Raw genomic sequence first — 13,668 nt, forward strand, 5'->3', positions numbered from 1 at the left:
AGCTGTTCTCTTTCCATCCTTAGGCCCATCAAAATATGTGCGGGGAGCAGTCACCAGAACCCAAAAGGAGAGAGCTGTGAAGAGCAGAGCTTCTCCAATCAGCTGTGCTGAAGAATCAGGTTTGGGGGGTTTTGCTTTTATTTTGTTTGAATTTTCTTAAATCTAATTCTTCTCAGACTGGTACTTTTGCAAAATAGAATTTAAAGTTGACTATTAGAAAAAATGAAATGAGAATACACATAAAATACAAACTCAATTTTTTTTTTTTACTATTAGATTCAACAAACATAAAATCTCCCTATCAAATTGCTATAAAAGTTTCTAAACTCTTACTCTCAATTTCTGTTCTTACCTCATCATAGGGCCAAGACAGACTGCAGGAAGGGAGCCAGAGGAATTAATGCTCCAACTTTACTCTCCTCCCTCTCTCCCATCTCCTATCAACAACCCCCATTGGCCAAACCCAACCAGACACCAGACAGCAGGAAAGACCATTCACACCGCCCATGCCAGTCAGCCTCCCAGGGCAGAGAGAAGGTGCAGAAGGTAGAGGGTGGAGCTGGAGAAACAAAAAGCAACATAAGACATCCCAGCCCACTTCCCACCCTGTCTTCATGTGCTCCTATATTCTCTCCACACTAGTCACCTACAGTTTCTGCATCCTCCTGCCTCCATCCCTTTACACGTGCTGTTCCTGATGCCTCGGAAGCTCCCACTCTTTTGCTCCTGACCAAGTCTTGCTCATGTTTCAGGACCACAGAAGTGTTCATGGTTTGGGGGTGCTGACACACTTTTCTACCAATGTCCTTCTTTTGGCAGCAAACCCTAGTTCCCTAGATATGGAGTAGGCACATGGGCAAAATTTAACTGGTGAGTGATTTATTGAAAACTTACTATGTGCTTGCTGTTCTAGAACACATGTGCTATTCTAGAACATACTGTTCTGGGTATGTCTAATACAACATTGACCAAAAGACAAATTCCTGTCCTCACTCAGATAGGGGAATCACATTCATTCGTTTGTAATCACAATCCTTCCCCAGAATTGGTCTGTGGACATTGAGAAGGCAAAGTTCCTTTCTCCCTCTAGGGAGTCCAAGCCAGGAGAACAAGCATGCAGCCCTCTTCCCTGACCTCATTGAGAAAGCCTGTCTGCCACAGAAGACAGACTCAGAGGGAAGAACTGAGAAATCGAAATGAATAGAGAGCACCTTGATTATACTGACTCCTGGATCTAACCAAGCTTGAAGGTGACACCTAAATGTCCCTGTTACATTAAGCCAATAAGTTCCCCCTTTTTTGCATAGGCTTATTTGCGTTGGATTTCTGTCACTTGGAACCAAATGAGTCCTGATGAATACAGGGACTCGGCTCAAACTCTACCTTCTTCTAGATAGTGTCCAAATGCGTGGTATAAGTCAGTGACATAGTCTGAATACTATGAGCCCATACAGGTGGGATGTCTGTCTTGGCACTGCACATATGCAAGTAAAGAAAGAAAGCTCCCTGAGAACAAGGACTCTCATCTCTGAATCCCCAGGGCCTTGTGTAGACTAGATGCCCCAAAAATATTTGTGTGAGTAATTGATAATGAATTCTTCTAGTCATTGAACCTCTATAATCAACAGTGTATCCCATAACATATGTCTATCATATGCATTTGTGTATACTGAAGAGCAAGATTGATTGAAATCAAGAGAGACTGGACACAAAGGGTCTCTGTGATCGAAACTAACCAGAATCCACACACCTTAGGTTGGAGCAGCTGCCCACAGGACGCCTCTAGTAAAGGAGCTCATCTGTTTCTGTGGGACACCTCCCTACAAATCACAAGGAAGCAGTCTTTTGACTTGGAAGAATTTTAACTGACTTGAGGCAATGAATAATGGCATCTACCAGGAACAGTACCTGCTATTTGGTGAGCACTGCATCAGAATCCTCGTAATAACCCAGTAAGGTAAATGCTGTATCATCTCCATTTTATAGACAAGAAAACTGAGGCCAAGAGAGTTTTAGTGACTTCCCCTAGGTCACACAGTGAGAGGCAAGTCTGGGATACAGGCAGGCTGGATCCAGACCTGTGCTCGTGGCCACTACCCCACTTTGGCTAATCTGTAACCCGGGGAATTTCCCAACTCTGAAAGCCTGTTGAAATGAGGTAGAAACCCTGGTGGTGTCAGTGACAGAATCCACACGCCTTCCTGTTAGAACAACGATGGTGGAGGCCTCTGTCATAACCCCATTTCTCCCAAAGAATTTCCTAGGCTGGAAATTCTAGTCTAAGCGGAAGTTATATTGCTGAGTGCTTCATCCAACTACTGAAGTTAACAACAGTAACTTAAAAGTCTATTTGCCAAACTGCTTAAAAACTATAGCTTGATTCATTGCATACTTACATCAAGTCTGTGAAGTAGCTATTATTACCCACTTACAAGTGGGAAGGTGGTGGTTAAATTGTTTGAGTTGGAATTTAGGAAGCAGTAGCCAGTGGGAAAGCCCAGACCTGAATCCAGGTCTGGGACCCACATCCTGTGGTGGATCGTGCTGTCCCTCAAGATCCAAACCCAGCTGTGTCAGCACAGCACCAGAGAGCCTGCCTTTCTGTACTTTGGTCCCACTGTGGACCTGGTAGTAGCCCCGAAATGTGCCTGCAGATACAATCATAGGAGTTTTACTGCATGCAAATACGAAAGGTTATAACTTAATTTAGGGTTGTTCACAGCGTGTGCTCTACTCCTGGGAAGTTACTTTCTAAAAATCAATATTGAGGGAGGAAACTACGCAGTATTTCACCATCTGTCTTTCTCAACTGTCTCTTGTGACCTTTCTACCTATCTGTTGCAAAGTATTCACCTTGCCTTTTTTCAGCATATAGACAAGCAATCTCCGTAGCTATTTTGTGGTTAACCTAGCCAGAGAGACCTGTTTTCATTAAGCTTCATCATATCCAAAGCATTTCTCGTTTCCTTCCCTCCCTGAAATGATCACAATGAGCCCATCCTGAGTAAAAGCTCCATCTATATGGCATTAGGGCACAAAGCGGGCACACTTTGTTTTAAAATCAGCCAGGAGTTATCCAATGCTCTAAAACAATAAGAGGAGCTACTCTTAAATGTTGGATTACAAAAAGCCACCTTCCTCAACAAGAACAATACTCCACATCTTTGATAATTCTATTCATAGGACTGTTGCAGAATCATGTGAGAGAAAAGTATCTCGTGCCGACTACATACCAATACCCTACTAGGCATAGGACACACATTCGTTACATTAATTAATTAGTTAGCGATGCTCTCAGGCAGCTCAAATGATCTGGGCTTTGAGTAATTACTCACCAATCTCTTCCTCCCTACAACCAACCACTGGGTCTTCAATACATGTTAAAACACAAAAAATACTTACAGTGTGATCCTATTTGTTTTCAGGGACTGTATATGTAATAATATTAGGTCAATAGAGAAAGATACCAAGATATTATTAGTTGTTCAAAATGGGTGATGGATTTGGAGTGATTTTTATTCCTTTTGTTCCTCTGTTCTCTAAATTTTCTACAAAAGTTAGACATAAGAAAAAAACACTAAAAATATTTCTAATACCAGAAAAAAAAATCTACTAACTCTGAAACCCTGTGTACCCCTGCTGACTTAAGTCTTGCTTCCCTCCTTGCATCCCAGTGGTCCCTAAGCTGCCACCACACGGTTTCAATTATACCCACAGCTCATTCAGGGCTGATGCCAAGGCAGGAATTTTCATTCCTGGGAAGAAACTCCAGGGACAAGGGGCAGGAGCTAAAGAGGGATTTGCCAAGTCAGCAGTCCCGGCCAGTGTCACTTCTGGATTCTGAAGGCATTGGCCTCTGAGTCAGAGCCCTCCGCTAGGGGGGACCTGCAACCTCATCCCACCCCAAGGCACCATCTTTGGAGAAACCACCCACCTTTTTGCCTATCCTGGTCTTACTCCTCTTCCTGCTGCTGGATCCTAATAACTGGAGGCAGTGCCAAGGGAAGACCTCCCCTTTGGCCAACCCCACATTAGTGGTTAAGGAGATAATGTTTCAAAGTCAAGCTGTTCTGATATTCAGCAAATTTCCGATCTTTCCCAGATCAGAGGAATGAAAGCAGGAGACCAATGAATGTACGGCCAATAGTCAGTACTGCTCCCTCCAGCCCTGGCAATAAGTTCTGCCCAGCATGATGTGAACCCGGAAGCAATCCCCAGATGCTTGGAGGTTTATTCAGAATGCATGATCATAAACAGACCTCGGAGGCTCCAGCTCACTCTCCAAGGGATTTCGAAGTGACTCAACCCAGAGCCTCAGCCATTCCCAGAATCACAGCCCATTCCATGAAAATGCAGGAACCGGCCTTGCCAGCACTTTGGTCCACATCCAGGAAGATAGTCCTGGCTGGTTATTCCTAGGACCTCTTGGACGTAGCAGAGGAAGATCACTTGAAGTGACTAGCCCCCAGCTCTCCCCAACTTGCACACCGACTGGAGTGAGCAGCCCAACACGAGCCAGGCTGCAGCCCTCTCAGACAGGAACTCCATAAAGGTGCTGGTTTCTTCGCCAGGATTCAAAGAACGGGACAGAATAATCTCACCCCTGCTCATTTCACAAGCACCACATGAAAAAAAAAAAAGGTGACAAGCACCTTTTGTAGTACTGCTCTGCCACTCTGGGGCTGGGTCGAAGGTGGAAGGGGTGAATGTGATCACTAGACTGGTCATATAATCTATTGACCAAATGGGACATTCTGGAGAATGAAAGCGGTGCTATTAATAGCTATACCAGGATAACAGGTGTTAAACGGACTATCCCAGACAAACCAGGATGTGTGGTCACCCCAGAAAATATCTTCCCCTCCTGTTACAGGTTAGGGGATCTGCTTCTAGGATGGTGGTGCCCTGTCCTTTCCCAGAACATGTGCCAGTGAAGAAAGTCTACTTTCCAAATCGAATCAAGGCCTCATTCAGCAAGCTCCCTGGTATCCCAGGAACAGAAGAGGAAACTAACACAGGAACCACAAAAATGTGGGCAGGGCCCTTATCTGCTGGTTCATTACTGCATCTCCCAGGCTAAGAATGGTAGCCGGTATTCAATTAATAAATGAATGCCTGAGCAGAGTTTCTAAAATCATCAGAACTCCAGGAAACCAGAGAGACTTGACAATCCTAGGTAACACATAAAAGGGTTTGAACTCTAAACTGTTGTTAAAAATCTAAGGCATTGCTTAGACTACTATGCCTTTCCCTTTGGTGGAGTTCATGAATATGAAATGTACAAAGCTTTCAAACACCAGATTAAACAAACACTGTAAACTTCTACAAATAAACTGATTGGAAACAAATGATTTTTAAGCCACTGCTGAATTCAAATAAACTGGAACTATTTCCTGCAATATTTCCAATGTGAACTTACTCAGAATTTTCTTGGCCAAAATTGGAACTGAAACAAGCAAATGCCTACCACACACATCAGAACTCCTCTACTACCACCCTCACTGTACGTACTCTGGGAAGCATGTGCCTTGACAGAAGCAGACTTTCAAGAGATTTAGTGGGAGAAATACCTGTGAAGGCTAGAGGGCAAGGAACAGGAGAAGGCAGAGCGGGCTTTCAGATCATGCTACAGATGGGCCACCTGGGAAAGGAAGAGAGGGAAGGAAGGAGTTTTGGAGAAGGAGAACCTCAGACCTGACACAGTCTAAGAAAGTTTCAGCCAGGCCAGTAGGGAATCATGGAGCCAAAGCTGCCAGTAGAGGAGTCCCACGTCCTACAGGAATGGTGGGACTAGCGCTAACACACCAACTGAGTCCATCACTGGCTGAGAGAAGACGTGGTCTCAGAACAAACATGGTGGAGCCAGAGGGGCAGTGGCTCGGCTCTCAGGCCCCATGCTCCCGTAGTAGGAGTTCTAAGCAACACATGCTTAGTGCTTTCACACACACTATTTAAAGTAATGTTCCCCCTGGAATGACTCTTTTCTGTGAATCCAAACAGGCCCTAGTGAAATTCTGCCAGCTATCAGCTGAATACTCATAGTAGATAACAGATAAGCTATCCCACCACCACCATCTTTTCCTCCCAAGTGCAATAACTTTTCATTCCAGTAGTCCAGATAAAATTTTCTCATGGAATCTCAATCAATGACAAGTTTTTAGTTAAAAAATAGACATCTATTCTTTCATTTTAATATTTCCAAAAAATCAGTGTCATCCTGGGCAGTCTGCATGGTGGCTGTGCAAAGGTTCTTGAAAAGGGAGGCATTTAGTCACCATCACCCATCATCCAGCAGTAAACTCTTTAAAGGGTTAGATTTTGAGTTCTTCATGCTGTGCTTGGTCAATTATTGACTGTGCTTTGGGTCCAGAAGCCATCCAAGGAAAGCAAGGGTTGAACCATCCTTATCTCACACCCAAATGGAACAACTTCCGCAGAAAGGCTGGTCCTCCCCAGTAACCCCTGTAAGAAATCACACGGAAAAGATATTTGCATTAGAAAAGATGGGGGTGACTTCAGCCAGAGGATATTGAAAGGAAAGCCATAGTGTTTAGCACATAAAGCAAGATTTGTCTAGTGAGGTAGAAAGATCCTATTACTAGGAGGGGACAACCTGCTTTGAGTCTTGGCTTTGACATTGACTTGCTCTGTGAGCCTGGACATGCTGACTCCATTCAGCAAACCTGCATGAAGCCTCTACTACATGCAAACTGCAGTCCTCTCTACTGTCATTTGCTTATAAACTAAGTATAGGTCAGGGGGTCTCAACCTCAGCCCTACTGACATTTTGGACCACATATTTCTTTGTTGTGGGGACTGTCCTATGCATTGTAGGGTGTTTAGCAGTGTCCTTGGCCTCTGTTTACTAGATGCCACTAGCATGCCCACCAATTTCAAAAAACAAGTATGTCTCCAGATATTGTCAAATTGTCCCCTGGGGGGGAAAATGACCCTGGTTGAAAACCACTAATGTAGATATCCTGACTTACCTATCCTATAGGGGCTTGGACAGGTCAAATGAGATTGTCAGTTTTTGGAAGAAGATAAATTATTCACTTTTATTACTCTCTTTAGTTATTGAATCCCTACTATGTAGCTATCTTTTAATGTGCTATCTCATGAATCCCCATCCTGTGAGGTAGGCAATGTTATCCGCAAATGTTATCTGCAAATGTTTCATTTGCAGATAAGAAATTTAAACAGAGAGAGTTTAAGCAACTTGCCCTAGGACACACAGCTAGTAAATGGCAGATGCATGACTCAAACACAGGTGTGATTCTAAAACTTACGCTCTTAATCACTGTTTTATTTTTCCTATAACCTAATAAAAGCAAAAAGTAAGGCAGCAGATGAAAAATTACTGTGTGAAAGTGATTTACTATGATTATTATTATTATTTATCCAGCAGCAAGAGAGAGCCAGAACATGGAAGGCAGAAGACTTGGTCACTGCTAATAATGAAGAGAAGAGCCCGCATCCCCTATGAGTGGTGGATGTGCTACAGCTCTCTTTCCTCACCCTGGGCAGCCTCTCTCCCTGGCTGAGGCTTCAGAATCCTTCACAGACTGCCATCACTAAACCACGAAAGATGGCACAGCAAGGTAGATCCCATTCACCAGTCCTGCTCTGGGTCATGATTTCTCCTGAAGCTGGAAGACCTTCTTGAAACAACCAAGAAGGTTGTTCCAAGTGAGTGCATTATGCTCAAAGCCCAGCGATGCACTTACCTTAGCATCATATTCCAGTACAGGAAAGGCATCAGGTCAGCCTTCATGATGTACATGGAAAGTCTCTCTTTGCTCTGGTCAAAGGGGAAGGTTTCCAGGGGCTGAGAGTTGTAGTCAAACTCCGCAAGAATCACACGGTTGTAGCTAGTCACCAGAGGACATGACGTGTAGCCATCATACTAAAATTGTACATGAGATTGAGTTGGAAAGTGGCTTTTATCATGGTGTTATATAAACACGTTAGAATTCAGTATGTACTCTGAGCAGTTGCAATTTTTCCTTTTTTGTATATTCTAATTTTTGTACAGTGAAAAATGGAACATTATATAACCAAAAAATAGTACTACAGGCAAAAGCTGAAGTGCCCATATTGGACAAACTAATTAAGAAAGTGGCAAAATTGTGGGAAAACACTGTTTTCACACAGAATGGAGATGCTAATTGAGACAGTGATTCTTGCAAAGCATACAAACCTTCTTTGTTGGTGTTTCATTCTTCATAATCAGAGAAATTGTTCTGTCAAGTATTCCTGACTGGGCAGCTATAAGAACAATGGAAAAGTCAGAAAAGTATAAGCATATAGGTTTACCATCCCTCTAGGTTATAACTAGAACACGATTCTTACTATTTGAACTTCCGCCTACCAGAAGGGGTTGTTCAGTTCATCAAAGGCCCACACAGATGCCTCCATAAGTTTAAAACTGATAAGCCAGCTCTCCAACAGGCAATTTAAAAGGACTGCAAAGGTGACTGCACCCCAACCCCACTGCCCCTCCTCCTAGGGTTCAATGGGTGTCAGCTTGGTCTATGTGCCTTATGGGGTGTCCCTGTGTCCCAGCCTAGATTGGTGGCCCCAGGTATATTAATCAGGCAAAATAGTAAGCTTTCCTCCGTACTTGACTGCTCTCCCTGAGGTTGGACCAGATATAGATAGACAGACAGATAGAGATATGGATGTTTTTGTATTTTTAGTGGCAAAAATGGGAGACTGCATTTTTTATTACGAAAATTTTCAAACTCTGTCATTCTTCTTTCATCTATCCCATCATATATGTTACTTTTCTTCCTACAGTATTTTTAAAGCAAACATCATAACAATTCACACATAAATATTTCTGTGTATATCTCTGATAGATAAGAAATTTTTAAAATACAACACAACAGCATTTTTACACCCAAAGTACTAGCAATACTTCCTTAATATCATCTAGTCCTAGTCTGTGTTCAATTTTGAGTAATTAAGACTGCCCTTTTTAAATGGTGGTAGCCAGATGGGAATTAAGAAGTACAAATTGTCAGTTACTGAAATAGTCACAGGGATGTGAAGTACAGCATAGGGAATATATTCAATAATATTGCAATAACTATGTATGGTGTCAGATGTGTACTAGACTCATCAGGGTGTTCACTTTGTAAATATATAAATGTCTAATCACTATGTTGCACACCTGAAACTAATATAATATTGTACGTCAACTGTAATTGAAAAATAAATTTAAAAAATAAACTGCCTTTTTAAAAATACAAGCAGTTTGTGTCTCTAGAGGTGTAAGGCTATATTTACTTTTAAGGAAAGATTTTTACCTATATATTGTAAAATTCTCATTAAAGTGATTATTTTGCAATTCTCAAAATCATGGGTCAGCAAACTTCTTTTGTAAAGAAAAATTTTAGACTTCTTGGGCCAAGAGGCAAAATCAAAGATATTATGTAATGAGAGAAAACAAAAGTTTATATTAACAAAATACAATAATAATTTTTGTAACATGGATCTACTAATAAGAAGAATGGAATTCCTTTTTTTTTTTTCAGAATAAGAAAATGTTAGTGTTCCCTGTCAATAAATCAATTATGAACATTCATCTGTAGAAACCATTCTTAGTCAGCTATACAAAAAACAGGCAGCCGGCTACATTTGGCCAGCAGGCTGTAGTTTGCTGACGCCCAAATCAAAACAGCAATGAATTTTTTTACTGGAATGAGAGGGTTCAAAAAAATGAGAAATAAATAACTCTGTCTAAAAATGTTAACTGGCTGTCTTCATTGTGGGCAAGAAATCATCTCTAAAGATCATATTTCCCTTTTGGAAAACTTTGTTCCTCTCTGAGGGCTACAAAGGGTGTAGAATCTGTACAGAGAAAACCCGAGGAGGCCCCCACAGCAGGGTGTCAAGGCCCACAAAAAAGGAGAGAAGATGGCTGTGGGTGCCACCTGCAGAGAGGTTAGGCCTTCAGACCCAGGAAGCAGTCACACTGTCCAGGTTTAAGGTGCACATGTGTGGAGGTGTGTGTGAGTTGTGGTTTCTTTTCCTGTATTATAGTCCCCTTCTGTTATACACAAGCCTTCAGTTAACTGTTAAATGCCTTGGTCTTGGCTGTGCTCTATGTAATTAAGGGAGAATCCAGGGGCAGAAAGAAGCAGAGGAAGAGGCATGAGCCACAGGAAAGTCAAACTCAATGTGGCAAGACAGGATCTCATTCTCAATAGCACAGTGGTCTTGATTTAGGCAAGACACCTGGCTGGTGGCAGGTAAAGCCAAGGACAGATTTGTGGAACAAGTATAAGCATTGCTACGAATACTCAGAGGACTTGGGGAGGGAACCTAGTGAGAAAATCAGATCCACTTGGGAAAGTTAGGACTATTGTTATGTAGACACTAGAGAAGAGCAAATAGACTTTCACAGGTGTGAAATGACATATAAAGAAGAGCATGCACAGCAGCACTGTGTGAAATAAAAATGGGTTGGAAACAATACAACCATAAAATAGAATAAAAATTGTAAAAAATTTGTAAAAAGAAAAATGTAAAAATAATAGGGATGTTCTCTATGTGGGGGGCGAGGTATAGAATCTGGTAAGATGGAAGGCAGGGCTGGGAGCAAGACTTTTCACTTACAACTTTTTGTTTAATCACATTTAATAGTATATATGTGTAACATTGAATGAAATGTATGTTTGTTTGAAGGAGGCCGAAACCTGGGTAATCTGGGCCTCACATACAAGCACAGGTATTTTCAACATATAAATTCAGCAGGCTTACTTTAAGAGAAATGTAAATTCAAAGTAATGCCCCAAAGTCTACCTATAAATCACAAAAAGATACTTATACAGATGAGAGAAGCCAGTGACGAAATCCAGCTTCATCAAGGACGAGACAAACTAACATGACGCCGGGCTCCCCAACTGATGCAGTGGGTGGCACACAGCCTCACACATAGAGAGTCTTGCAAAAACATGTAACCTGAATCTAATCATAAGAAAACAACAAGCCAATTCTAAATTACGGCATATTCTACAAGATAACTGGCCTGGACTCTTCAAAAATGCCAGTCATAAAAGTAAAAAAACAAATGTCAGAAGGGCTATTCTAGATTAAAGGAAACCAGAGACCTGACAACCAATGTAGTGTGTACTCTACATTTATGCAGGGGAGGTGGGAGGGCAATAAAGGACATTTTCAGGAAAACTGGAAAACTTCAAACTGGATTGTTCATGACATGATTTTATAATACAATGTTCAATTTCTTGGACTATCATGATAAGAGCCTTGTGGATATAGAGGAGAAAGTCCTTTTTAGGAGATGCAGGTTGAAGTATTTGAGGGTGAAGGAAGTATCATGATGTCAAAACTTACTTTCAAATGACTCAGCAAAAAAAAAAAAAATGTACGGAGAGTGATGAAGCAAATGTCACAAAATATTAATAATTGGTTAATACCTGAAGGTTATATGGGTCTTCATTGTACTTTCTTTCAAATTTGTCATAGGTTTGAGGTTTTCGCAATAAAGAATTGAGGGGGAAATTACTATTAGTAATGAAAAGACATTCAGTTAGTTTTCTAGAAAGTCGCCCTTAGGTTGAAGGAGCAAAAGTGACACAACCTGTGCTGCAGGTGGGTCATTCACACAAAACACTGCCACGCCCATCGGCAGGGAGGGGTCTGTGTTTTACAGCCGTTAGAGAACACAGCTCCTGTCTACAGAGGACAGAAGCTAAAAGGCAATTCTCCCCATCACTGCCAGTGCAGAACATCGAGGTGAATTTCATTTTCCAGGCTGAAGGCCTTAATCCTGTTCCAATCAGGCATGCTCCACTGTATTTGTCTTAGAACAATTTTCTGGTCTGCAAGCATTCACTGACTTGTATGTGTTTTCCTGGGAAACAAATGCTTCCCTAGCTTTACGGTGTTTCAGGCAGAAGAAAAATAGCAAACTTGCCTGGCATCATGGGCGAAAGAGGCCAGGGATGCAAGCGTGGCAGTAAGAGAAGCAACAGAATTGCAGAAAGCTAGAAAAGTGGTACCCTCTCGAATGCACCCTCCCCTAAAAACAACCTCTCTGACTTAGAAAAGGCACGTGAGGTCCTGCCACTCTGGTCCAAAGCCCTCAACAGATCCTTCCTTCTTTACACAACACTAGGTTGTGACAACTTGCTTCTGGTTCACTGACAACTTGCTTCTGTGTCAAAGAGGTTGCTGTCATTTTTAGGCCACAAAGGTTTCTTCACTATCAATGGAATGCTATTTGTGCCAAAGTTTTGTTTCTGTTATGATGGTGCCTCGGGGTGACATCATGTTGAAAGGGGAAGAAAGATAGCACATTATCTTACCTACTGCAGCAGCGGTCTTTGATGTAGGAATGTTGGTGCAGTCCCCAATCCCAAACACATTTGGGTATTTCTTGTGCTGTAGAGTTTCTTTATCCACATCCACCCAGCCAGCAGCATCAGCCACAGGACTCATCTTGAGGACATCGGGTGAGCTCATTGGTGGTGTAACATGAAGCATTTCATACTACGAAAAAAGGAAAGCATCCAAATTTGTGTTTTTTCCAATATTTCTATAACCCCACACACTGTCCCCACATCTCACTCACCCCTACACTGCTATGGCTGCACAGAGCACTATACAATTAGCGCTTATACTGATCCACACCATCTCCAACATCTTACATGCTCCCTTGGAGTCACGTGATAAAGTAACTAACCATTCCCTTGGTTGACATGGTCTCCCCATAGAGTCCACATGAACCCTTTGGCAGTAGGCATAGGGGAATCCAAGATCCTGGAGTGAACCTTACTAACATTCTGAAAGAACCCACTGATGCTTCTCTTATTACTAAAATTAAAACAAAGGGGTGGCATATTTCTTACTCACTCCCTGACCCTTAGCTGTTGGCTTGTAAAGTCGGTACTGCAAAGAGGTGTTCAGAGTCCCTGATACTTGTAAAGGCTGTGTTAGGAGATGGTCTGTGAGCACCATTCCCAAATATGGGTCAATTCTCAAAATAAAGGAAGCCATAAAAATACCAATTTAAAATGAAATATAGGGTGGTGAGAATATTGCCTAGCACTTTGGAGAAGAAGAAGGGGTTTGATTCAGCATTAGGTTTACTGAACTGTGTAGAAGGCAGGATGGACCTTTTTCCCAAAGACCTCTATCAAAATTACCCTTGTCAATAGTACACTGAGCCATTCTGATGGCTCATTTAACTTTTTTGTTTGTTTATGTACTAATCTTCCAGTTTTTGTAGTTCATCCTTTTTATTCTCTTTATTGAGTTTTAATAAACTCCATCTAGCAATTTCAAATTGATTCAAATGCTCACGAAACATTTCATTAAGGGGAAAACTTTAGCATCTTAAGACAATCTCAACCTTGTGAGAGTTGATATTTCCCTAGGGAGGCCCAGGCCTTCATGGGGACTTGGAAAACACTGGTGGCACCGGGAGTTAGGAAGGTGCCTTGTATTTATTCCCACTCTTGGACAATTGTAAGCTTAATTAGCCTTAAGGAAGAAGAAGTGCTGCAAATGGTCAGTGCTCCTCTGCAGGGTAATAATTTGGGGTGGCTCTTTAGGGGCATGAATCCCTGAGGCTCGGTCTGTTATTGAACCTGAAGACTAACACATGTCTGCAGGATAATGGATGGAATGCTCAACAGC

The 13,668-nt window shown here is 42.0% G+C and overlaps 1 protein-coding gene across 3 annotated transcripts in view; it reads right to left on the reverse strand.

Moving 5' to 3' along the window:
- Positions 1-6,119: 6,119 nt before the first annotated feature.
- The window catches only part of SQOR (sulfide quinone oxidoreductase), a 40,794-nt gene continuing 33,245 nt past the window's right edge, over positions 6,120-13,668 (reverse strand). For all 3 annotated transcript variants that reach the window (XM_074327793.1, XM_019756666.2, XM_019756669.2), the window contains exons 7-10: positions 12,336-12,519; positions 8,201-8,268; positions 7,728-7,906; positions 6,120-6,462 (exon numbers count right to left, since the gene is read on the reverse strand). In XM_074327793.1, coding sequence (XP_074183894.1) covers positions 6,405-6,462; positions 7,728-7,906; positions 8,201-8,268; positions 12,336-12,519 — 489 coding nt within the window. In that variant the 3' untranslated portion in view covers positions 6,120-6,404. The remainder of the gene's footprint in view (positions 6,463-7,727; positions 7,907-8,200; positions 8,269-12,335; positions 12,520-13,668) is intronic.

This window comes from Rhinolophus sinicus, linkage group LG03, assembly GCF_036562045.2.
Source record: "Rhinolophus sinicus isolate RSC01 linkage group LG03, ASM3656204v1, whole genome shotgun sequence".
In the NCBI taxonomy this organism is placed as follows: domain Eukaryota; kingdom Metazoa; phylum Chordata; class Mammalia; order Chiroptera; family Rhinolophidae; genus Rhinolophus; species Rhinolophus sinicus.